The sequence below is a fragment of the Ailuropoda melanoleuca genome, chromosome 11, assembly GCF_002007445.2.
Source record: "Ailuropoda melanoleuca isolate Jingjing chromosome 11, ASM200744v2, whole genome shotgun sequence".
NCBI classification, from domain to species: domain Eukaryota; kingdom Metazoa; phylum Chordata; class Mammalia; order Carnivora; family Ursidae; genus Ailuropoda; species Ailuropoda melanoleuca.
In genome coordinates this window covers 53,612,043-53,639,894 of record NC_048228.1, presented here as the reverse complement: position 1 = coordinate 53,639,894, position 27,852 = coordinate 53,612,043, and the positions used below count along the sequence as shown (strand labels likewise).

General features: G+C 35.1%; 1 protein-coding gene across 6 annotated transcripts in view; it reads right to left on the bottom strand.

The window, feature by feature from the left end:
• Window positions 1-53: 53 nt before the first annotated feature.
• ANKRD17 (ankyrin repeat domain 17) overlaps window positions 54-27,852 on the bottom strand; it is a 149,959-nt gene continuing 122,160 nt past the window's right edge. For all 6 annotated transcript variants that reach the window (XM_034671699.1, XM_034671700.1, XM_034671703.1 and 3 more), the window contains 10 exons: window positions 22,545-22,716; window positions 20,949-21,396; window positions 20,326-20,481; window positions 17,998-18,147; window positions 15,053-16,689; window positions 10,851-11,048; window positions 2,567-2,815; window positions 1,857-2,035; window positions 1,330-1,494; window positions 54-657 (listed from right to left, as the gene is read on the bottom strand). In XM_034671699.1, coding sequence (XP_034527590.1) covers window positions 598-657; window positions 1,330-1,494; window positions 1,857-2,035; window positions 2,567-2,815; window positions 10,851-11,048; window positions 15,053-16,689; window positions 17,998-18,147; window positions 20,326-20,481; window positions 20,949-21,396; window positions 22,545-22,716 — 3,414 coding nt within the window. In that variant the 3' untranslated portion in view covers window positions 54-597. The remainder of the gene's footprint in view (window positions 658-1,329; window positions 1,495-1,856; window positions 2,036-2,566; window positions 2,816-10,850; window positions 11,049-15,052; window positions 16,690-17,997; window positions 18,148-20,325; window positions 20,482-20,948; window positions 21,397-22,544; window positions 22,717-27,852) is intronic.

Below are 27,852 nucleotides of genomic sequence, written 5' to 3'. Positions count from 1 at the left end.
CAATGATAATGCCCATTGTTTTACTTTATACTTAAATTACACAAGCAGAAAAGTTATGCTTATTAATAGTTTAATGTATGAAGGAAACATCCAGATTTCTGAATATGAAGGTACATATCTCACATTAATTTAAGTCTACATAAAGTAGAGCCTCTATACTGACATATTGAAATTTACTTTCTGCTTAGCCTTTTCTGTTATGTAAACAATTGTACATTTATTTGCCATTCTAAAACTTCAGGATCAAGTTTACATAATTTTGCTAAATTTCCGTGTTTGCTCAGAAGCAGTTTACAGTACTAAAACCAACCAGCCAAAGAACAGCTTCAACAGAAAGTTATGTCCAAAGGGGAAGAGGGAAAGAAAAAAAAGAAAAACGATAAGAAAAATGCTAACTAAGGTAAAACGGATGGTGGTGGGGAATGGGCAGTCACCAATGTTCACAGAAAATAGGTCAGTTAGTAACTTCTTCTGCAAAAAGCCTACACACTTCAGTCAAGCACATCAGTAGAATGATTTGGGAGCATAAATTTTTTTCGGCCACTTGTGATTTCCTCTGAATGAAAAGGAATCTGCAGGCTAACAAGCTGATCCTCATCAGCCAAGCTGGTTCATATGCACACTGTTCATGTGAGGTGCCCATGGTCCAGTCCACACCTATGAATGTAGAGCATGCATTTTATTATTATATATTTAATACATATTTGATTAAAACAAAGCTCTTAAAAACTAAGGAAGTGCTCTTAATATCTATGAGCTAAAATAGCTAAATCTCATTCAGTTTGCACCATACTTGGAAACAGTGAAGGAAAACAATGATAAGCCACTTTTATTTATTGTTTTCCTGCCTCTCATTTCTCAAACAGGATCTGATTTTTCATTATTTTTTAAAAACCATTTCCTGAATGCATACAGACTGATGATTAAAGAAGGAAAATGAGTCAAAGATGTTAAGCATACACCAATATAAGCTAAAACATACTAATTACTAATCATTTCTGTAAATTTTTAGAGTTACAATATTATAATAAATAATCTCTAGACAGCCCTTTACATATCACTAGTAAATTTTGATGTATAAAGTTGCAGCACTTTGTAATTTAAAATCTTTTACTTACCATCTCCTACCCAATGAAATATATTATGCCTTTTATAATTTTGCTCCAATCACTACCATTTTCCATATCCTCCTGCTACATTAAATTTCCCTCAATTTCCTCAACTATCCAATATTTACCATACTCCCTCACTACCATGATTTACCTGTATCCTATTTGTCTTGGCATCTCATAAACACTAAAGAAATGTTCCCTGAATGATCAGCCTTACCGTTTGAGGGCCATTATTTTCTGTGGAGCTTGAAACCATCTTTATCAGGGAGTTCCAAGAAGGGTCTGCAGCATGAGGGCCATTAAATATGGGTCCTCCAGCACCATCAGGAATAGGTGCTACTGGAGGAATCATTGCATTCCCATATACAGAGAAAGGCATACCCTTAAAAAAGGAGAAAACAAAAATTATGCACATAGTCATATCTTCAAGTCACTGCCCTCTTTTCCCAATATAATCCATAGCCTTAAAAACTAAACTTCATCTTATTTTGAAAAAGTATGTTATCTAGGTAATCTAAAAATTATTTTCCATTGTATGATTTCTTCTAGCATTGGACTACATATAAGCCTGCTACAGCCAAAATATTTGGTCAAAAAACATTTCTCTAGCCAGCTTTCGATTTATAATTACAGGCTGAAGCCCGCGCATCATTTCACAAATACTTAACCACTTGGAAGTAAAATGAAGCTAATAATAAGAAAAACATTTAGAAATATGAAGGCGCTTATTTAAGTCACCATTACCCCAACTTTAGGAAAGTCCATGTATCCTGCAGGAACATGCTGATGGAATGTACCAGAAGGAGTTACAATTCCTGTACTCTCTCGCTCCATTGCTTGATGCTGTGAAAACACTCCTGGATCGGACATTGGCCTATGAATCATAGGATTTCCCATACCAGGGTTACACCAGTCTACTTTGTCTGAGGGAAAACAAAAAGGCAGAAAAAAATAGTTGGTGATCTTTAAAACTAGAAGACAGCAAAATAAAATATTTAATATAGTTCTATCTAAATTTTCCACATTAAATTGTGGACTCCTTCAGAATAATGACCTACTTTTCTATATTTACTGCAGTATTTCCATGTGTGTATGCAGTGATATTACAATAGCCTAATAAAATAACCTAAACACTTTGTGTTACAAAAGAAAAAAAGCCAAGGTAAGATAAAAGCTAGAGAGTCCAAAAGAAAATATTAGCATCTTCTTAACATGATGAAATGAAGAGAGGAATATGCTTGCATTAGATAATTTTCAGAAAGCAATGATAAATTCAATGGGAGATTCCATGATAACAAAAAATAGCCTGAACTCTTAAAACTGATTAGTGAAAACCAAGAGAGATGAATACAGATCTTTTAAGAATGATTGTTAATTAAATATTACCTACAATATTTTAGTTAAATGCATAAATTAAAAACTTAATTTCTAGTAGTCAGGATAGCAGGTCTTACCTTGATTGCCACCAATCCCTTCAAAGGACCAGATGCCACTATGCCCTACTGATGTGGATAAATTACTCCCAATAACAGATGGAGCTGAAGTTCCAGTTTGCCTGATACGTGCAGAACGTTCAGTCCCAATAGGGACTGGAACTTTTCTGTCCTGAGAGACATTGCTGGGCTTTTCTGACCCTAAAGGTACTGATGATGGGGCAGGCGAAGGTGCACGAACTCCAGAGGATACTGACTGTGCAGGAGAATCTAGAGAAAAGATATTTTGACATAGTATACATGTCATCTATAGAGGGTATAATTTTGTAAAACGAAATCTTACATTCTGAAGACACCTTATATATGTGTTGAGGAAAAATGAAATATGAGAATGATGTTTAAAAATTATACATATTAAAATTTGGTTAAGTTCCATGACTTTGCAGTCATTTTTTAATCTGATCCACAATTTTTCCATTTAGTTATGTGAGAGCAGAATGTGAAGATGTCTAACTACACACGTACTGTAACCCATTAAGCTAATTATTATTTAAATAAGTGCTTGACACTGAGTAAATAAACACCACAGCAATGAGAAGGCAACGTTTAAATTAAAAAGGCTAAACAACAACAAAATAGAGGTGGGAAAAATGATCCCTGTGTTGGCAATTTCCAAGCTGTATTCCTTGAGAACACACATCCCTTGGTATGATATGATGAAAACAAAGGGATTCAGGTAGCCAACAAATCTGGAAAATCTAACTTGAGAAAAACAAGTAAGTTTCTTTAATCAGAACTTCACAGAAACTTAATATGCTGATAAAATACCAACAGAGGTCTATGCCTCATTGCCCAACTTGTTTTACTGTATCATGTATTACATGGGTATTCCACAGGACAAGCTTTTTCAAAATGACAATTAAGCTATACATATCAAAACAAGGTAGGTTCTTAATATTTGGGGGTATTCTTTAGTGATTCAATTTTTTCATGCACTAGAGAGAAGAAAAAACAAGAACAACCCAATTGTATTTCTTGTGAAATGTTTAAATATCAAGCATATTTAAATTTAAATAGGGTGTAAATGGTGGACCCTGAAGCTTAAAAGTCAAAACAGTTACCTGCATATCTACAATTTACTCATAACCACCTGACTGTATGCCCTAGGGATAGTCACTTAATACTTTTCCATTTAACCACCTTTTCTCATTTAAGTTTTCTGTGTGTGTGTGTGTGTGTGTTCCTCTAAAGGGATTCTGGTAGCTAATAAATTTGCAAAACCTATCTACCTATCTCCACACACACACACACATTCACAAAAGCATAGTGCCTCTACTTCCCAAGGTACTTTTCAGGGAATCTGAAAGACAAAGAAAAATTCAGTAATAGTATTAGTCTGAATATGCTTAAAAAAAGATTTGCCATATATATTTTAGAATCACACAGATTTGGAAAGTACTGTGGAGATCAATGTCATTTTACTAGTGGTTGCATAAGTCCATTTTGGCTAAACTGATAGTACCACTTCTCTCAATAAATTGTAGTAATATTATTAACTTAAAAAAAAGAATGTGAAAGTACTTTATAAATTATAATTTATGAAAAGGATATAGATATTATCAGGGAACAAAAACATGAAACTTACGAGCTTATCTGCACAAGTAAACCAAGAGAACTATTAGTCTCTAATGAAAAATTAAAATACATCTTCTGTAATCATGGATCCATTAGCATCTCTTCACGGTATTACTTTTAGCAAATTACAAGAAAATAGAAAAGCCATATATGCGTCTTTGAAGCAATTATACATATTTCTAAATTCACCTTAAAACCACACCAGTATAAGAAGGAATTCTAAGATGGAGGTGTAGCAGCACAAGTTTTTATTCTTCCCAAATCTTTCTATAAAAACAAGCTTCCAAGTTAGCAAAGCCAAATACCCCTGGGTAACATCTGTAACAAATCTAACAAAATATGCAAGTGAATCGAAAGATACAAGTGAATGAGGACAAATCACCAACGCTACAAGACCTCTGTGGTATCAGCAACTGTGTGGAAAGAAGCAATTCTCCAGCCCTAAGAACAGAATAGGAGAACAAGACAGTCAAAGGTGCTCAAAGGAAAGCAGAGAGAAGGCCAATCTGAGAAAAGCAGGTGAAACTGGGAGAGTTCTGCCTTCGCATGGGTAATTGCAAAGGATTTACAAAAAGAGAAGAAGCTGGAGCAAGAGAGACCCTGTGAACTCTCAAAAATATTTGCTGAAGTCTCATCCCAGGATAAAGCCTCAAAGAAGCTTCTGGGAAAGCTTGTTAGCTTCCCAGTTGAACAGGAAAGGGACAATAGAAGCCAAGTAAACACAAGATCCAGTCAAGAGTGACGCAGAGGTGGGGCTGGTGGGAGGGTAAGGATAACAAAGCCAGATCTAATAAAGTATTAAAGTCATATTTTTGCATACTTGCCTAAAAGACAAAATTCTAGAGTCTTTAAGCTAGAGAAGATACCAGATCCCCTTATCCCTTCTAAAAGTTCAGGAAAACTCATTTAATTTAAAAATGTAAAACTGAATAGAACTGCAGTCAAATTCCATACAAAGGTATTATATGAATTAAGAGATATGGACCCAGAACATCTCATAGATAAATAATAAAAGCATGCCAAAAAGAAAGCTGTATTCTAATATCCCAAAGCCATATCAGAAAGAAAGCTATATACTCTAAAATTCCAATTTGAGCTAAAAGAAATGAAAGAAAAACAAAGGGAAGAATAGCATAATTCAGAATTAGTAAAACTGGAAGCATTGACAAAACTCAGGAAAGTAGTAGAAATGAAAGACTATTCCAGAAGGTGTAAACACAAGAGATAAAGTTTTGGGTTTGTTTTTTAAACTATGTATCGAAAGGACACAATTACATACCTGAGAAGGATCAACCCAGAATAACTAATGCCAAGACAAAGTCAAAGGTAGCAAGCAGATAAGAAGGATGGATGGATAGAAGGACAGACAAATGAATTCCACCTCTTCCAGACTCATGCCTGGGAACCTGATCTATTGTCAGTATTAGATCTAGTTTCTCCTTCCTTTCCTGAATCCTTCCAAAAACAAAAGCAAAGCAAAGTAAAGCAACATACCCTCCGTATCGTTTAAATGAACGGAGAAACTAGGCCTGCCTGCTGACTAGTCCCATTTAAGAGATTCGCCCTCTTCACAGATTCTGCCATCTCACTAGCCATATTTTTTTTAATTTTTATTTATTTGACAGAGATAGAGACAGCCAGCTAGAGAGGGAACACAAGCAGGGGGAGTGGGAGAGGAAGAAGCAGGCTCATAGCAGAAGAGCCCGATGTGGGGCTCGATCCCAGAACGCCGGGATCACGTCTGAGCCGAAAGCAGACGCTTGACCGCTGTGCCACCCAGGCGCCCCATCACTAGCCATATTTTTATCAGATGACCGTGTTCTGCTTCCTCCCTGCAAGCTTACTGGACTAATGACAGATGTCTGATTGAAGAATGATCCATTTAAGGCTAGCAGCAATCTATGACTGACATGGCCTGACTTGAACATAGGAGGTAAGCAAATCATATTCCTCATTCAGAAAGGTACAATTGATAAATAAAGAAAAACTGGTTTAACTAACTGTGAATTGAATCTTTGAGGACCATATACAAGATGAAGATGGCTAGGTGTAGAGGGAGTAAATAGAAGAGACTCACAAGACACAGACCTTGAGTCTGTCACAAATCCTCTATAGAGAGAGATGGAAAGAATAGCTGGATGGCTCTGAAGATGGCCCTGGATCAAATCCTCCACGGTTCTGCAGATGGTCCTGTATAGCTTTTTTTAAAAGTCACACCATTTTCCTTGAGATTCCTCTGGTGGGTCTATGTTCCTTGTCATGAAAAGTGCCAAATTGTTATAATTTCTTTTCTCATCTCTAATTATACAATTGGGGGGGAAAAGCAAACTTTAATTCAGAGCCAGTCATGTTGTTTAAAAATATCCCAGCTTATATATTGAAGAAAAAAATGAAGTTTTGTGGGGTCTTTTACAATTCTGGGAACCTTCTTTAAAAAAAGAATAACAAACTGCAAACAGAAAATTAGGTATAGGACCTTGGCAGGGCTCCTTGCAAATAAGTTACCCTGAAGCTGAAGCTTCATCGGCTTCATGGTAAATCCACTTCAGTTTTGAAATGACAACAGGTTCTGAATACAAATTGAAAGAGCAATGTGACTTACAAATTTAAAAAATGCTCCTGCAGGAAGATTACACTGTACTTTCTTCATGCTTCTGTTCAGTGTTTATTAAACTACAGGAGATCATCCAGATGAATGTGGTTGGTCATGACTAGCTTACAAAAATTTTTTTAAAAGTTACAGAAAACAGAATAGAAAATATCAGCATGAACATACATTATAAGGATAAGTACTGTTTTGTAAATGTATTATTTCAGCTACACACATACACATGTCCTGGGTCACAATGTAAAATTAGTTTCTTCCTTTCAAAATTATGTTTTTATTGCTTTTTGATCTGATAACAGTTTTATAAGGACTGAATGTCAAAATGGCCCATTGACTAAATCAGCCAAGAACTGAAACTCATAGACCACAGCCAGTGATCAGTAACCAATGCATGAGCTGGTTGAGTGTGGGTAGGATAGATCTTAGCAGTTGGAGTGGAGTAAGGGCTCAGGTGATCTCTGCCCAGCCTTTACATGCAGAAGGTTCTTGGGCATCACCAATCTGTTGTACTGGGGCCTAAAGAAAGGACTTTTGCTTTCTAAAAAAAAATTTTAAAGAAAGGGGCCTGTGTCCCCCATATTCCCACTTAATTTGCCAAGATCCTAATATCATATCTTCATGAGAAGAGGGGCAGGTTATATGGAGAAATATGACAGAACCTGTTCAAGTACATAAGACCAGACAAATACATTATGAAAAGTAAGTCACATGCTTCTGCGGTTAGTTCTACAACAGCATCCAGAATGGCAACTTTTAAGGAAAGTGTCTAGATAAATAATAAAAACAAAATTTTGAAAGACTACAATAAATGAAAATACAAAGTTACATTTATGTGAGCAGATTACCTAAAAAGAGTTGAAAGTCTGACAAAAAAAAACTAAATGGCCATTAAAAAGTAACAGTATTAAGATTTATACTAAGTGAGGAAAGTGCAGACTAATTAAAAGTTTAGTATTAGAGGTAAAAGTGAAGAATCTTGCCTAAATCAATCACTTTAATGACTGCAAAACAATGACTCGACTTACAATTCCTTCTACATATATGAGTTGTCCTTATACTACAAGGAAGAGAGTTCCCTTCCTTCTAAAATTATAAATTCTTTAAAAAAAATTTAAAAAATTAAAAAAAAATTTAAATCTTAACTATTATGGACTTATGGATTCTTATTTTATCCAATAAGCTACCATTATTCACTTTGGTGGTCAATTTTTCCTGAACTTGGCCAGTGGGAGATCCTTTAAAGCTGCCTTGTGTGTCCTGATATGTCCCCATCATTTTGAGCACTTAATTACTCTCTGACACCATAAGACTTTGTAGGCTCATGATATGCCCCAACTCTCAAATCAGCTACTTCTTGAAGAAAGCCTAGTTTCTTTCAGTGGACAAAAGTATTTAACAGATGGATGTGGACATTGGATGTGCTCACTGTTGCTGAAAATTAATTGCTTCTAGGCCCTTTTTATAGATAGATAAGCTGGTGGGAAAATAGCAATTTCATGATTCTCTCCCATATACAGGTAATTGAAAAATCATGAATTCACACTGATCCTCTAATTCTAATCCAATTCCATAGGGTTCTTCATTGTCTTACCCCATTTCACATCTCTTCTTCTCACAGTGAGGACCGTGGATTACATCATTGGGATACTACTTCCCAATCCTACAATAAACCCCATAATTTTAGAATTGCTTATCCATAACATTATAAAAATCCAATGTCCTAAGTAAACTGAAGATTTGTTTGAAATCTATTTGTCTTTAGACTGAGGGTATATAAAGGACTACGGTTTAAGAGGGTTTTTTTGGATTGTTTTCTTTTGGTAGGTTTATGTTAGTAACTTGAGACACAGATAAGCTTGTTTCCATTTATGCTCAATTTTAGAGTTTTTCCCTTCATCAAAGTTGATTTTTTTTTTTTGGAATTTATAAACATTAACCTGGTTACAAAAGCAAAACTATTATTTTTAGTCAGACAAGTGCTACTTCTTCCCCCACCCCTTACACTCTGTCTCAAAGTCTGACGAAGAATAAGAACACAGTGTCAGAGAACCTCTCTACAGATTACTTATTAATTACAAAGGAAAAATGATAACTTGACAGTACAGAAACCTGGCATACATGATCTTAACCAAATGATCAAAGTTAACAGCACCAATAACGGTAGAAACTAACATATTATGCAATATCATATACTGAAAGAAGGATACAACATTGACTATATAGTAATATTCCTGTCAAAAACACATAACCTAAATTTAATCATGAAGAAATATCAGAAAAACAAAGTTTGTCTTTCTTTGAAAGACAAAGTTAAGATTAAAGGAACAGTTCCAGATTGTTCACACTAAAAAGACACGGAATTGAAAGCAATTTGTGATCCTAATTTGAATCTTGGATGAGAGGAAATAATAAACATGTTATCGGGTCATTTGGTGAAATGTGAATATGGACTGTTAGATAATATTGTCCAATGTAAAATTTGAATTTGTAAATTGTACCACAGCTGTGGAAGACAATGTTCTTGTTTTTAAGAAATATTATCATTTAGAGTATTCAGGGGAAAATAGCTTGATATCTGCAACTAACTCTAAAATTGTACAGAAAAAAATTCTCTACACCCACACACCCAGAAATATACTGTAGGGGGAGAGAGGAATGTGGCAACATGTTAACAACTGGCGAATATGAGAAAAATATACAAGGTTCTTTGTATTATTCTTACAAGTTTAAACTTATTATTTTTTTTAAGTTAGACTTGAGAGACACAGTCTAATGTAATACGTTTACCTTGAGTGATTCATGGTTCAAAGGGGAAAAAAATCTATAAAAAATGTTTTAGGACAACTGGGGATATTTGAATAGGGACTGCATATCACATGATATTACTAAATTAATATTAATACATTAGATATTTGATAAATGGTATTGTGGCTGTGTAAGAAAAATGTCCTTATTTTTAAGATGCACACTAAAGTGTTTAGGTCTTAAGTGTTATATCTGAATCTTACTTTCAAATGGTTCAACAATAAAAAAAGGAAAGAAATAAAATAAAATAGAGCAAATGTTTAAAAAATTGCTAATTTTAAGGAATTGCCAATTGAAAGGAATATGGATGCTTCTTAAAGTATTCTTTCAACTTCTCTGTAAGTTTGAAAATTTCTGAAACTTTTTGAAACAAAAAGTTGTTGGAATGCATCAATGAAAATTTTAATGACTTCAGTGACATTCTATATCAGTTAGCAATGTATTAGAAAACCTAACCTATACTGCTTGCATTGTTTAAAAAAAGCACAATGTTTTTCAACAAAAACAAAAATCAAATGAACATAAAACCAAACCAAAAAAATAAAAATAAAAAAAATAAAAAACAGTGAAAAGCCCACACACTGAACTTATAGGGCAAAACAACCTATCATACTTCGTGAGCTTCATCCAGCAATTTCTGAGTTTACTTCCTAAAGTAATAAACATTAATATCTAAAGTAATAAACATTAATATCAATAAGTATGTTTTTATTATGCTTAAAAACATTCTCTGCTTCTGAGAATCCATTCTATTTTGAAGATTAACTACCAAAAAATATCAGGTTAACACTTTTCAATGAGCAGTCATGTTGCAATTTTAACTCCTTTTCTCCCAATTCCTATTTTTTCATGAATAAGAAAATAAAAAATTATCGTTATTTTTACATATAAATAGGTGAATATATCTTAAGGAATCTGTTTATTCCTATGATGGTTTAATTTCAGCTCAACATACTCAGTAGACACTAACCCAGATCTGTTATATATGTAGGGATAAAAATTAATTTTAAGAGGAGTAAGAAAAAACTAAGCAGGTAAAATCACTCAAAAATCATGATGCATTTCAGACTTTTTAATCATTTGTTATTTACAAAAATGTTTGCTCCTCTGTTCCCACTTCATTAGTCTTGATATATTCAAGACTTGCTCATAGTTCTTAACTCATCTTTACTTTGTCTTTTCCCACTTAAAACCTTTTGCTTTTAAGAAAACATATATACAAACTCTTCTTATGGAATTACAATGTATAATACTCACCATTTGATGCTGATGAACATGGAGTCAACAAACTAAGTGGGGAAAAATGTTGTCTGTTAAAGTTAGCAGCTGTGGATGCTCCTCCAAGGGGTGCCCCAGGTCCATACATTTGACCTCCTGAAAGGTTTGAGGCAAAGTTTCCCAAATGTGTAGAAGAAGGTGTTACAGAACCATATGGCGAGTCCATATTGACAATACCTATAATTAGAAAATAATTTATAATTGTTACCTGTAGGAGAAAAAAATTTTAAAAAACCTAAAATTCCAAGAAGTCCCTAATACCCCCAAAATATTGTAGATGGCTAAAAAAATTTCTCTTTATGAATTTATTCTTCCAGTCTATTGACTTGTCATTTCCCCCTCAATAAAGATAACTATAAAAAAAGAATAATTATCAAGGAAAATTATTTTTATATTTAATTTTAATATCTGATATTTTAATCAGTTATTATAGAATACATGTAGATTTCATATCAACACTGGAATTTAAATAGGTTTAATGGCCAAGGAATTACATAAAAATTTATCTTTAAAAAAACTTGGAGGGAGGGAGGGAATGATTAGGCAAAGCACAGACAATTTATTAAGACACTGAAAATACTTTGTATGATACTATACTGGTAGATCCATGTCACTGGACATTTGTTCAAACCCACAGAATGTACAACACCAAGAGTAAACACTAATGTAAACTAAAGACTCCGGATGATAATGATATATTAATGTAGGCTCATCAATTCTAACAAATGTACCACTCTTGGTGGGGAATGTTGATATTTGAAGAGGTTATGCCTGCTGCGGGCAGGAGGTATTTGGGAAATCTCTGTACTTTTCTCTCAATTTCCTCTGTACTCTTCTGTGAACCTAAATGTGCTGCTATAAAAAAAATAAAGTCTTAAAAAAACTACAGAGGAAAAAAACATGTCTATACTTCTACGATGGACAGATCTGATGATCAGCACTTATAAGCGGCCATTCTTTGCATAGATAATAGTGAAACAATCTTCACTAATGTCTCCTGATGTAATGCAGCATGAGGTTCAAAACATCACCTATCTGATGTTTCTGCCAAAAATATTTGACCTGAATGTAATCATGGACTTAGGAAACAGATGAATCTAATCTAAAATATGGGACATTCTTCAGAACAACTGGACTCTTCAAAGGATTCAATGTCAAGAAAAACAACGGAAGGTAGTAAGATATTTTAGACTAGGGGAGACCTCAGAGACCTAACAGCCAAAAGCAATGTGTAAACCCTGACTGAATCTTGGATCAAGAGGAAAAAAAAAGAAACATACAGGCATAATGGATATATTTGGGATGATGGGTGGTATTGGGTGGTATTGTTGAATTAATTTTCTTGAGTGTAGTAATAGTGATGGAGCTGTGAAGGCAAACATGCCTGTTTTGTTGACCTAAATTGAGCAGTATTCCCCTGCAACGGACTCTAAAATTAAACTTCAATGCTAATTTTGGCTGTAATCAACCGTACACCCCCCCCAAAACCTCATCTCCCATATAGAGCTGGCCTTTTTTCTATGCTTTTCCACAAAATAAGAATTTATTTCTTTTTTCTTTAAATCTTAATTTTAGTCTTTCTCAACACCGTACCTAGATTTCATATTTTCTGAGAAGTGAAGTATTTTTGATAAATTTCAATTATTACAAAAATGAAATATAAAAACATTTCCAGTGTATTAGCATATAATGCTCTTTTAAAATTAAATTATATTTATTCTAATATTTTAGTATTCAAGAGAAATTATGTTATTTTGAAAGTACACATAAATATTTCAATCAGCCCCCAGCAAAGAAGTATTTACTGACCATGTTCATTACACTGTATTCACATGTCACAGAAATAGGCAAAAATAATATCCAGTCCATATTAAATTTAGAAATTTTTAATCCCAGAATGTCATCTCTTCAATAACACAGATCAGGTTGGCAACCTTTCTGCAAAAGGCTAAATAGCAGTATTTTCAGGCTATCATTACAGCATGAAAGTAGTTATAACACAATATGTAAATGACTGGGCATGGCCGTGTCCCAATAAACTTTATTTATGAAAACTGAAGTTTTAATTTCCTATTTTTTGTGTCATGTATTATTATTTAAAAAAAATTTTTTAAGTCATTAAAAAAATCTTACACTATTATTGAATCTCAATTTTAAAAAGTTACAAATTGTAAAAACAGGCAGCAGGCCATATTTGGCCCATGGACGATAGTTTGTCTATCTCTGGCATGGCTTATCTTTAATTACTTGAAATGTTCATATTAAAACACATAGTTCTAGATGCAACTTGGTATCCTGGATTTGACACTGCAACAGAAAAAGAACATTATTGGAAAAACTGGTGAAATCTGAATAAAGTCTATAGTCTAGTTAATTATACTGTAACAATTTTAATTTCCTAGTTTTAATAAATAAAGGATTATATAAAATATTTACAGTAGGGGAAGTTGGGGTAATTATAGAAGAACTCTTCCATAAATCTAAAAACATTTCAAAGCAGAAAATTTAAAAAAAAAAGCAATCACTCAAAACTAGGAGATCTTTCTTCTATAAATATCAGCATTGTCCAATAGAACTTTCTATGATAATGGATACATTCGATATCTATACTGTCCATTATGGTAGCCACAAGCCATATGTGCTTATTAAGCACTTGAAATATGGCCAGCTTAGAGCCCTTATAGAAAACACTACGGAGATTCCTCAAAAAATTAAAAATAGAACTGGTATATATGATCCAGCAATTCCACTTCTGGAAATACATCCAAAGGAAACAAAAGCACTAACTCAAAAAGATATCTGCATTCCTATGTTCATAGTAGCATTATTACAATAGCTAAGACATGGAAACAACTGAAGTGTCCATCAATAGATGAATGAATAAAGATGTTGTGAAACACATGCACACATGTGCGCACACCCGTACACACAGGAATATTATTCAGCCAGAAAAAGGAACAAAATCCTGCCATTTGCAACAACACGGATGGACCTTGAGGGCATTGTGGCAAGTGAAATAAGTCAGACAGAGAAATGACAAATACCATATGATCTCACCTATATGGAATCTAAAAACAAACAAACAAACAAACACATTCATGGAAAAAGAGATCAGATTTGTGGTTACCAGAGGTGGGGAGTAGGAGGAAGGGAAACTGGCGGAAGGTGATCAAAAGACATAAACTTCCAGTTATAGGGTAAATCAGTACTAGGGATGGTACAACATGATGACTATAGTTAACAATGCTGCATGATGTGTATGAAAGATGTTAAGAGAGAGTAAAAATCCTAAGAGTTCTCATCACAAGGAAAAATAATTTTTTTTCCTTTTTTCTTATTGTATCTATATGATGATGGATGGTAATTAAACTTACCATGGTAATCATTTCACAATATCTTCAAGTCAGACCATTATGTTGTATACCTTAAACCTATACAGTGATGTCAGTTTTATTGCAATAAAATTGGAAAACAATTTTTTTAAAAATGGCCAGTTTGACTGAGAAGAAATTTCTAATTTTATTTAATTTTAATTTAAATAGTGCATATGATTAGTAGTTACCTTATTAAAACTATATGGCTCTATATTTTTCTCATTATTTTTAAAACAAAGAAGAAACGAAATCAAATTTTGAAAAGCTTTATTATTTTTTAAATAAAACAAACTTTTCATGGCATTATCTTATTAAATTTAAACCTAAGAGACTGTTAATTTGAGAGAGGAAAATATACCTGATAAGGAGATTTATTTATGGGAAAATCAAGATAAAATCCACTGTGGCTTCCAAAAAGTTTTTTTTTTTTTTTTAAAGATTTTATTTATTTATTTGACAGAGAGACAGCCAACGAGAGAGGGAACACAAGCAGGGGGAGTGGGAGAGGAAGAAGCAGGCTCATAGCGGAAGAGCCTGATGTGGGGCTTGATCCCATAACGCCGGGATCACACCCTGAGCCGAAGGCAGACACTTAACCGCTGTGCCACCCAGGCACCCCATCAAAAAGATTTTTTTTTTTAATGCTATACTCAACACATCTAATATGCAAACAGCATTTGAGGTAAGTAAATTAAACAATCTCTACATAGCCCAGTCATAGAGTAAAAATATTAGAAAAGTGACCAAAAGTTTTTCTATCACTTGTATAAATCACAAGCTGCAGAATGTGAGAAAATACGAACTCACCTGAGGGACTTGGAGCGGGTCTCTGCAATGGTGGTCTAAAACCTGGAGCTTTGGAAGTATCAGACTGATGTAAAGGATCTGAATTTGGCAAATATGAGGATTTTCCTGATAGCATAGATTCTGGTGTTGACTGAGATGAAACAACAGATCCTCCCCAGAAGGCATGAGCAGAAGTAGGGCTGTTTTCGAACAATGTGCTGAAGGGCCCAAATGGTAAGGGAGCACTGAAATTGGGAGCGATAGGCTTATTTGCTGGATGTACTGAATTTTGACAAGCACTTTGTGTACTTAAGGTTGAAGGTAGCTGGACAGAAGAGGGAACACTGTGAGGTCTTTTAATGTGATTGACACTGAGGACTGCAACAGATGAATTTTGCACTGGAGCTGGATTCTTGTGAGGGGCAGTTGTGCCATGAGAGGGTGGTCTAATAGCAGGGGGTTCCATTTTAGGAGCAGGCTGGGAGCATCCCATTTGTGTCTGAGGCATAGGGTAAGTCACTGGGGCAGTAGAAGGCACCGCCACTGGAGCAGAACTTGTTGTTGCTAAAGGAGGAACAGTCATTCTAACTTCCGGGGGAGGAACCTGAGACTGCTGAAGAGGTGGTCTTGGCTCCTGAGAAACAGATCCCGGAGGTTGTTGCTGAGTAGAATGAACTGATGAACTCCCAGAAGAACTGCTGCTGTTTGAAAGTCTACTGTTTGTTGTTTCTACTACTGGTGGACTACCTGCTTCCTGTTCAGAGGAAGATGCCCCTTTATTTGGAGATGCTGTTCCACAATCCAAAGGGCTGTTTCTAGAAACCCCTCCTGACTGGGCTGGTGGTGATGGGGAAGATGGGGATGATACTGGGTAGTGTTCTTTGGCAGTAGGCATAGGATATGTGGCATTTGTGGGTGCAGTGCTGTTGTTGCTTGCTGTGGTTGTGACTGTCGTTGTGGTGGCATTGGATGTCTTCACAACTGTGACAAAAAGCTGCCTTCTGACAGAAGGTGAACTTGGACTGCCATTTGTAGATGTACCAGGCACCGTTGAAGCTGATGAACTGGTTGTAGTTGTTGGACTTGAAGTTAAAGAACCTGCTGAATTCACCTGAGAACCACTGCTATTCTGATTGCTATGGCGAGGCACCATGTGAGGCTTAGGCGAGTTAGTAGCTCTGGCAGGGCTCAAAGGCCTGACAGGAAAAGGACCCCAAGTGGATTGAGCTGGTGGAAAAGTACCTCCAAAGTGGGTCATGGGCAACCTTGGTGGACGGATCTGCTGGAAAGTCTGAGCAGCAAGCAAAGCATGTGCAAACTGTGGAGGAGGATATGCTAATGGAAGAGAAACTGGAAAACCAGGCCTCACATTATTCACTGGGTTCTTAATGGTTTTATGAGTAGATGCAGAAGAAATTGCAGGCACAGTGAGTGCTGTGGCAGTTTGAGATGTTGATGACAGAGCTACAGTCGTCATTTTAATTCCCATTAAGGAACTGTTAGCAGCAGTGGTGGTAGGTGCTGATGACCCTATTTTGGAATTTGCTGAGGAGCTTTTCAAACGATTCTTTGGGATAAGTTCATCAATTTCTTTGTCTGGATCCTTGATCAGAGCATTGATCAACTGAGTTGCTTGTCTTGTTGATTCAGTGCCACCCCTATAAATTGACCAAAAAAAGAAATTAGGCACAAGTTTCCCTACTTTCTAATAGGTGAAGCCTAAATTCGTTTGTGTACGTGCACACATACACACAGAGAATAACAAAAGTTAAGCAGCAGTTTTCTGACTACTCTTGAAATATTCTGCAAAGCAATAAACTGTCCTGATGTGCCACTGTATTTTTCAAAGGGATAGTAAATGACTTTTCAAAAATACATTTTACTATTGATTCCTTAGGCTAAGAAGTCCTTTTCCTACTATAAAATAGAAAAACCACTATACTTCAAAGCCTATGTAATCCATAATGATTCCATAAAGTCAAACAGTTGATCAATGTTAAAAGCAATATAAGTAAACAAAGAACAAAAAAAAAAAAAAAACTGAGTAAGAAAATAGTATTTTATTTTAAATCCTGGTACCTAAGATGACCCCATCTATGACTCATCTCTGTTAATAGAATGATTCTTATAATTCCTCTGGAAAGATGTCTCAAAATGAGAGAGGAATCTTGGCAATGCTAACAATGGCCATAAAGTCAAACCCTAGTGTCAGATCTTCAGGAAAATATTTGATTGCAAAGAAAGCCTTATGGAAACCCTAAGGGGAAAATTACTTATAAAGGGTTCCCTCTTCTCTAGATAAGGCAGGTTGTGACTACCCACCTATCCCAGGAGAGGGAAAAACAGGATAGGAGAGGAGGATAAATACTCAATAGAAATGGCTAACTGCTTCCTTCGAAGTAGGCTATGTAACTATCAGACCATGCAATGCGGCACCTGCCTCTCACAACCAAACTTATGACTTCTTAGAATATCATATCTTTATTTCAAGGGTATTCAGGTACAGACATATCACAACACAAATATCCACTTCAGATTTATATCATGACTGAGCTCATATTCTAAGGATAGAATCTCAAAAATAATAAATCTCAAAAGTCAATAAGGGGAAAAAGAGAAAACTGCTTAAAATGGGTGAGAAACCTATTCCTTCTTAAAAAGTCTCAATAAAATTTTAAGAATGTCATATCAACAGTTTACATAAGGAAAAGATTATCTAAACCTTTGTCACACACACACAGACACACACAAGAAAAGTTCCTTTAAAGCCCTTTGAAATATTTCACAAGAGCACATGAATTAGAAAAAAAAATTGTAAAGGTTATCTTCTCTCATACTAATCAAATTCCCATTTTAAAAAGTATCTTATTAAACACAAAGTTCCACTGAAAACTCAAAATACTTGTATTTCATTAAGGTACAGTGCAATAAAACACAAAGGGAGAAAACATAAGAGACAGTTTTGCCTTATAGTTATTATCCGGTCTCCTGTCTTGTCTTTCTGCTTATCAATATCAATGTGTGCACCAGTGAACTCCCGAATAGCATTAATATTACAGCCTCCTCTTCCAATCACTCTGGATATCACAGTTGACGGAACAGATACTTTCTTTGACCTGTTTAAAAGTTGCAAAGATAAATTAAGATTTATCATTAGTATCAGTGGTTATGATTAAAATATGAGGAGAGCAGCTTATTAAAATACAATTCTGTAAATACAGAATAGATTATTGTTGAGTCAGCTTCTTCTACCTATTCTTACTCTAGGTGATAAAAGGCAACTAGAATGACAGAAGACAGAGAGAGACAGTGAGAGAGAGCATGTGAGCAAGTGTTTTACCACAGCTTCTCATCTCATTACCAAAGATGGTTTGGTTTTTTGACTTTCATCTTTCATTAATATCTATAAAGCACATACTATGTAGACATGCACTGTGTTAATGCAAATACTAATTGCAAATAAGATAAACATAGGTTCCTGCCCACATATATTGACTACATAGACAGCAAGCAGGAAAACCACACCACCATGCCATAAGTGCTCTAATAGGGTATCATAAAGACACACCGGTTGGGGCACCTAATCCAGCCTGAGCAAACAAGAAAGGCTTCTTGTGGGCACTTCTGGGTGTCTGACTCACATTCTTTTTATTCTCTAATATATAACTAAAAGGATTATATTAAAAATGCATTGTTTCCTTTCATTCTTTTAGAGGCATTAAAATGATTATCCACCAACGTGGAAACTTGTTAAAAGACATTCAATCGTGTGAGGACAGAGAAGAACCTGCTGGAATTTCAAAAAAGCAAAACCTGTCTAACATTGCAAAACTGCTTTACAATTCTAAACATTCACATTTCAGAAAAGGTACATATACATTTCTGACCAGCCTAAATTAAAGGATGCTTCTAAAAGAAATACAGTATAATTCTCAATAAAGAGAATGAGCTAAGTATGCTTTATTGAACAAGCAAATTACTCATTTAGAATGGTAGATTAAATATTAAATATTAAATTAAAATGTTATATTTTTTAAAAGGTAAGCTATGACCCCTGCCCTTTTATATACATAACTAAGTTACCTGATATTTCCTTTTTCTCTAAAGAGCGAATCAGTCAGCGATCAGTATTTTCAAATTAGTTAAGAATTTCTTAGTATATCACAGTATAAAATATATGCAGAAAAATTGAATTACCTTACTTTTGGAAAGAGTACTCTAATGTTGTGATTGATTTCGGTTAGTTCAACAGAGTGTGTATACATGAATGAGTGTGTGTGTATATGTGAATGAATATGAGAGAGACAAACAGAGACAGATGAAGATAGAGATGGTGGTAGGGGGGAGACTTTGGTTAAAAATATGAAAAAAAATGTATAGTGCATTTTGGGATTAACAGGAATAAGTCTGGTTCATTACAGCTCTTATTTCAAATAATCAAAAGCTTAAATTTTTGTTGGAATTTCCGAGAAGTTCTTTAAAATAGGTTATTAAAGATTTACAATAGATCCTCTGTGGTATCTTCCCACCTTTTATTTATTTATTTATTTATTTTTTAAAGATTTTATTTATTTGACAGAGAGACAGCCAGCAAGAGAGGGAACACAGCAGGGGAGTGGGAGAGGAAGAAGCAGGCTCCCAGAGGAGGAGCCCGATGTGGGACTCGATCCTGGAACGCCGGGATCACGCCCTGAGCTGAAGGCAGACGCTTTAACGACTGCGCTACCCAGGCGCCCCATCTTCCCACCTTTTAGTTTGAGATACTATTTTAGTTTTTGATATACATAATTCAAAAAATCCCAAGCAAAATATAACCAAATATTTCAGTCCTAAAATCCCTTAAATAAAGGCATCCTGTGGTTTAAAGACAAGAATAGTTTAAAACCAATACTTACTCATTCTTCAAATATTTATAAGTATGTAAAAGATACCACATACTGGACTCTGAGATTACAAAGTTGAGTAAGACACAATCTATCACCATAAGAGAATTTAAATTAGTTCTTAACCAAATAGCAGCAATACCTGGGGGTCAAGCAAATATCACAATCATCCATGTAATTTTTTCATAAACTCTATGTACTTTTTATAGAAAATCTCCTAATTTTAAAAGTACTAATACCTATTTTTTTTGTCCATCTAAAATATAGTGTATGCTATCTCTGTTGGCCAAATTCAGCCTTGGGCCACCAGTTTGTTTGCAACCTTTGGAATAATTGGAGGAATCTAATGGTAAGGTAAACAACACCTCACATAAAAAAATGAGAAAAACAATTAAAGAAACAATCACTCACCTTCTTACAACTTCCTTCCATCCTTCTTCCCTCTTTTGTCCACGCTTAGGACTTGCTACTGTTAACTTCCCATTTGGAGAGGAAAGGGGAGACGGACCAGATTTTGTGCAAGTAGACAGAGAATTACTGGTTACTTCACTGATAGTCTCCGACAATCTTTAACAGAGGAAGGAAAATACATTAAATATAGAATAAAATAAATGATAGAGGCAATCTATTACATAATTTTATTCATTTACTTATTTTTGGAATAAATATGGTAAACGAATGAGGAACTTATTTCTCACTTTTCAATATTTAGCATAACATGAAGAGCCAATCAGAGCTCAAAATTAGCAGGGCTGAATTATAATAATAATTATAATCTGAGAAACCATAATCAATACTTTTTGTGGACTAAAATTAAACAACCAAAATAAAGAAGTTACATAGTAAAAATAATCTTATCTTTCATTAACACAAACTTCAAAAATAGCTTATTTTTCAATTAAATTGTGACTTCTTTAGCACAAAGAAAAACCCTTGTTTTTCCAGTTGTTAATTTGCTTTCTTTACTAAAAAATTCAGCAACAAAGAATTTCATGATAATACTATAAATAATAAAAATGAAGATTAGAACTAACTTTATCGAAGCCTTGCCAGAAACAGATTTTCTCTCTTCCTTTGGAAATGTAACCAGAACTGATGGCTGCTTCTTGCTGGTCATAGTGGTGGTCACCACAGCAGGTGAATGATTGTCACTCTTTCGGCTGCTGTTGCTGTTACTACTTTCATCACTGCAGCTGGAAATCCTCATGTTATCACTGTCCCCACTCTCGCTGGTACTGCTGCTCTTGGACTCTCCATTTACCTTCTCTGGCTGACTATATGAGATTGGTAGTGGATCATCAAATATAATCTGAACATTTTCTGGAGTAATTTTATTTTTCCTGTTTTTCCTCTTTGAACTGGTTGTAGTTATGGTGTTATTTCTTTTACCATGGGAACCTGCCAAAGTTGTCCAGGTTGCAGATATACCTATGGTAGTAGTGGTTGTGGCACTTGGAGGCTCTGTCAAGACTTCAGGCTCATCTGTAAAAGTAGAAATATTAACAATACCAAATTACCAAGTTCTAAGCATTTTTAGAGTATATTTAGCTTTAAGCACCTGAAGAACAATAAAGTCAGGAGTTACTTTGCGACTGTTAGATGTAAAGTCATCAATCATTCCAACATTCATTAGTAATGAGATGAACGGGACATCTATTCTCCTCTCTGTGCTCAAGTCCTAAACAATGCATAGTAGGCAGTTATAAAAAATATTTGGGGACAATTTGGTAAATATGAATATGTACCGTATATCACATATTATTATGTAATTATTAAATTTTATGGGTATAATAAGGTTATTGTGGTTACACAAAATAATGCTCTTTTTCTGGGAAATACATGTATTTAAGTGGTGATTCTGCATGGGGTGTCCAACTTACATGTAATCTGTTCAAAAAGAAAGGAAAAAGGATAAACTAAATTAATGTGCCAACATGTTTTAAGGTGACAGACAGGTGTTCATCCTATTATTCCATAAACTTTTCTGTAGTTTGGACATTTTTCAAAATAAAAGGCTGGAGGAGAGGGAAATTACACACACACACTGCATATATATATTTGGTGGTTTAATGGCAATGGTTTCTCCTCACAGTATCTTCATATTAAATAATCCTTTAGTAGAACCTAGTTAAAATAATTCCCTCATTTTGAGAAAAAATTTAAATATGTTTAGGATAATAAATGATAATATGGAATTACTCTTAATTTTTTAGGTATTATAAATGGCATTGTGATTATGTAAGCACATGTCATTCCTAAGATATGTGTTGAAGTTTTATAGGTGCAAGGTCAGGATATCTGCAACTTACTTTCAGACAGCTTAGAAAAAATATGCATATATATTTAGAGAGAAAAAATAAAGCAAATATGGTAAAAGTTTTATTTTAAAAATCTAGGTGGAGGGTATTGAGGTGTTCATTTTATCATTCTTTCAACTTGTCTGTAGATTTGAAATTTTTTAAAATAAAAAGCTAGGGAGAAGTCAATAAATGAAAATAGTGTATAAATATTTCAAGGGCTTAATGACTTAGAAATCTACTTTCACCTTAAGTTTTTGATATTTAAGGAAATATAATTTTGAATACAATGTACTACATGAATCAAATTAGATGGTAATTTAGAGAAAATACCTTCAACTTTATGTTTTTCTTTTTCTTGAGCAGCTTGGAGTTCAAAGTTCTCTTTATTTTTGGCTTCGATTTCTTCTAGCTTTCTTCTTTGTTCTTCCTTTTTCTTTCGTCTCTTCTCCTTTCTCTTTTCTCTTTTGGCAGCCAAAGCCAGCCTTCGGCTTTCTTCTCTTAACTGATAAAGGATCAATAAAACAGATTTACCTTGTAAAAAAAAAGTTTTCACATAATATCATTTTATCATAAGGGTACTAGAATACCATAAAATTAGAAGTCATCTAGTTCAATTTATTGTTTGATCAAGATCATAGTCAAATCACTGTAAAGAGAAAATAATATTTTTAAGTGTTAAGATCAAATTAATGCTAAAAAAATCTAATTTTAAAACGGGTGAATGATACAAAGCTTCTTAATTACTGAAGAAATGTAAATTAAAATAGTAAGTTATCCTGTTTTGTTCATTAATTTTTCAAAATTAAAAAAGATATATATCAACAAAAGTTTGGGCAAATGAGTTCCTTCTTACACTGCTGTGGGTATAAGTATTTATATTTTAGGAAAGGTAATTCGAAAGCCTCCTATGAAAATTACAAACTGTTTATCCTAAGAATTTATTCTACAAAATGACCATAGTGAAAAAATAATTTCCACTGCAAAACTGATTATAATGGCAATAAATGGAAACAATGTAAATCCATCAATGCCAAGGGTAGGGGGAATAAATTAACAATAGTATACATTCACAAAATACTAGGCAGCCATTAAAAGTGTTATATACTTGGTAATATGCTCACAAATTACACTGGTTAGAAGAAAAGAATACACACTGCAGACCAATGATCCCACTTATTGAGAAAGGAACCCTTTATGCGGCTCTATTTGTAGAAACAGAGAAAAAAGGTGAAGAGGATACAAATCAAAGCTACTGACTAGAGTGGGACTGGAAGATGGGTAGCAGAAAGATGGTGGCTTTCAATTTTACTTAATATAACTGCTCATGTTTCTATTTGTGAAAATGGTTACTTTCATAGTCAAAAAAATTAAGAATAAGTTTAGAAGTATAACATCTCTTAATAAATGATGTTAACAATTAAATTTTCCTCTTTGATTCATAAAGTGAGAAAATCATCTTCAAATGCTTTCATTTCTATGTCCACTGAAAGACGTTTTCAAACTATGTACTCCCTGCCCATAATCCAGTGTTCTGTGTATTGTGTGTATTTTAATTTATGTATCAAAACAATGACACTTAGTTTATGGAACATGTCACAATATCCTAACTAATGGAACCAGACTTCAAATATGAGCTCAAAAGGCAAATCAGACTTTGTTTCATTTTCAAAATTTTTTAAGTTTTTTGCTTTTGCTAGACATTCCTGCCTTTTCAAATTATCCTTGTTAAATACCTGAAAGGCTTTGTCCACCTTGAAAGTTTTTACACCCTGGGGCAGCGCACCATGATTACATTCTCTTAGGTGAGAGAAAAATCTCTTGTTCCTGAAAAGGGGAATGATTAAGGAGAATCTGTAGAACAGTGATACTTTCTCGGGCAGAGGGATTTCAGGAAAGAATACAAATGGGAAATTAAAGACCTAAATATCATCTGCACAGTAACCCTAGAAAGTTTTGCTAGTCCTCCAGAAGTACACAGACTCCAGTCTGAAGACCACTAAAAGAGCAGCTTTTCACCTTGCAGAAGGACTGAGAAGAAAACACAGGTGATCGTCACTCCCTTACACAGGAAGAGGAATAATATGTAACTGGAACGTTTGAAGGAAGGAAGGAAGTGTATTTGACTACTCACTGGAGCCTTGCTTAAATGGAGCTAGCTGCCTGCCCTCAGGAAACGTGCTTTCTCCCTCTGAACTCCAGTGAGGTTGTCCTGTTTAGATCTGACTTTGACAGAATGAACAGGTTAAGTGGAAGAGAAAGAGAAGGACTAGAGTGGGGTGAAGGGTATGCCAAGAAAAGTATTTTCAAAGCAACTGTGGCCAAATAAAACATATTTTATCTGTATCATGTCTGTGTGGACAGAAAAGCCTTGAAAAAGGTATATGGGGGATTAAAATAACAAGTGAAGATTAAGACATTTGGTTAAGACAGGATGGATTTTTGGATTTGCTGGATTTTTTGTGTCTGGTGTTAGGAGGTCATTGTGACTGGTATCAAGGGGGAAAAGAACTATTTTAAGAACAGAAAAATTTAGGGGCGCCTGGGTGGCACAGCCTGATGCGGTTAAGTTGTCTGCCTTCGGCTCAGGGCGTGATCCCGGCGTTGTGGGATCGAGCCCCACATCAGGCTCCTCTGCTGTGAGCCTGCTTCTTCCTCTGCCTCTCCCCCTGCTTGTGTTCCCTCTCTCTCTGGCTGTCTCTATCTCTGTCGAATGAATAAATAAAAAATCTTTAAAAAAAAAAAAAAAAAAAGAACAGAAAAATTTAAATCAGAAAGCAGACCCAGTTGGCCTAGGTGTGGGTGGGGGTGATGGGCTAAGGTAGGTCTTAGTTTGTAGGTGCAGCTGGGTCTTAGGTATGCAAGTGCCCTCAGGCCTTAGAGAGCTCCGCCAGTAGAGGCTGGTCCTTTGACAATAGTAAGTCTGGATTATCAAACTCATAGTATATGAGTGCAGAACTAAAGGCAATGTATTTACTCTCTAAATCTTAAAGTTCTATGGCTAGTATTTGGGTAATCCCATAGATGTACTAACCCTTTCACTAAAAAGTGGAGCACAAATTTAGAAGTCCTAGGAAAACTTTCTTTCTTTCTGAAGGACATATCTCAGACTATGGCTATAAAAGAACCTACAAAGGCAGAAGGTCTCTAAAAAATTAAGCAGAATTAGAAATATAGATACACATTTATAAAGAGGCATCATAAGTTTGCAGGTGGTATATGAAACTAACAATTAGACGAGATCACCAAAGGGAAAAAGTTATTAACTGTATGAATGTGTATTTACATGTGTGTATTATATAACGTAGGAGGGGGATATCCAATATTTAGAAGGAAGAGCAAACGAGACTTTAGGAAGGCATAGTCAGAGGAAGACAATCAAGAGAAGATGGCTTCAGTGAGAAGAGTTTTATGAAGGAAAGTGATCAACACTGATAAGTATCACAAGTATCAGTAAGAACTGAAAAGAGGGAACAGAATTTGGCAGTTAAGATGCCACTGGTGATCCCTGCTGTACTTAGTTCACTGGAGTAGTGGGGAAGTAGGCAACCGATCCTTGGCTGAGGATTAAAAATTTTAAAAGTAGAGTCAAGAATACAAAGATTATTCTTTTAAAATATCTGGAAAAGGAAAACACAAAATACTAAGTTTGAGGTAAAGTTTCATTATAATAGTTACTTTGATTAAGTTGTAGGCAGAGGGTAGGAGTTATTGAAACTGCAGACACTAAAGATAAAAGAGTAGGGGAGAGGTGGTAACAACTGATACAAGATCCGAAAGAGAACAGATGAAAGCAGAATAAACCATGAAGATTCAAGGAAGTCTGGAGGTACACAAAACAGGATTAGAAATTCAGTCTAGGGGCGCCTGGGTGGCTGCATTCTTAAGCATCTGCCTTCGGCTCAGGGCGTGATCCCGGAGTTATGGGATCGAGCCCCACGTCAGGCTCCTTCTCTATGAGCCTGCTTCTCCCTCTCCCACTCCCCCTGCTTGTGTTCCCTCTCTCGCTGGCTGTCTCTATCTCTGTCAAATAAATAAATAAAAAATCTTTAAAAAAAAAAAAAAAAGAAATTCAGTCTACATCCTCTATTTTCTCACAAGGTACAAACCTAGAGCTCATTTCACTTACTGGGGAACTGCTATGTGTTTCTGAGTATATATGGGGGAGGGTAGAGACTTTGAAGAAAAGTGTCAAGTTGTAGAATAACCTCATTGTGAAAAAGGAAAAGGCCCTAACTCAACTGGTAATTTCTAACTGAGGTTTCAGGAAACAAAGTGATCTTTGAGAGTTAAGCTTTTTAAGATGAGAACTGAAGAATCTGGGGAGAGGCAGTCCAGACTAAAGAAATACCATCTGCAAATTTACATATATGAAAGTAAATGAGATAATGTGAGCAGTAGAAAACCATAATGAGTGATGAGCCTGGAGAAGCAGTAAGCTAGGAGGGCCTGAATGTTTGGATTTTCCCATGCAGACAATGAAGAGAGACTGAAAATTTCTGAGAAGGGTATAAGGTAATCCCACCTGTGTATAAGAAAACTATGGGAACTGTGGAAAAGTTACATTGGAATGGAGAAGGATTAAAATGAAGGCAAAAGGTGACAGAGACAAAAATATTTATATAGGGAGACCCTTAAGAAGCCCACTGCAATACTTCAGGTGAGGAATGGTAACTGAGAGGAGAGGATGAAACAGAGGCTCATAGAGAGACTGCCAAAGCTCAATTAAAGGTAATGATGATGATGACAATGATATGGTTTAGTAAGTGGAGGGTTTAAATGTACCAGGCACTGGATTAAGTTAATTTACTGCATGAATTCATTTGATGGATATAGAGAATGGGAAGCAAGGATAAGTAAGCAGCTGAAAGTGATAGCAAGATTTCATTACCGACTCATGAGTAGTGATACCAATAACAGAAAAAGAGGTCAGGGAGGATCAGGGGAAGGGCAGGATTCAACAAAAATTTATTGGTAATTTGCTATGTACTAATCAGGTTCTAATCTTTGAACTTATCAGTAAACTAGGTAAAATATCCCTACACTCATGAAGCTTATAAAACTTAACATTTAGTTGGGGGGGGAGGCACACAGATGACAAACATAATAAATACATTAGTTTTCAAAAAGGTGTTAAGTAAAATGTAAAATACTAGAGAAGGGGAAGACAAGTATGTGTATGGGGACAGGTAAAGGGTTTTGATTTTGCAGTTTTTTTTTTTTTTTGGAGAGAGAGTGAGGAGGTTGGGGGGGGGGCAGAGAGAGATAGAGATAGACTCTTAACCAGGCTCACCGTCCAGTGCCGAACCTGACACAGGGCTTGATCTTATGACCCAGAGATCATGACCTGAGCTGAAATCAAGAGTTGGATGCTTAACTGACTGAGCCACCCAGGAGCCCCAAGGGATTTTGATTTTAAATAGGGTGATCAGTGTAAGCCTCAGGAAGGTTTAAGTGAACATCTAAAAGATTCGAAGTAGTTTAGGCAAAGAGGACAGCGAGTATATAAGCTGTATGTTCAAGTAGGCCATTGTGGCTGAGACTAGTAGGAAATGACTTTCTAACAGAATATCAGAAGTCTTGATCACCTAGGGCCTGGCAGGGTGTTTTAAAGACTTTATTTTTTACTCTGAAAGAAACA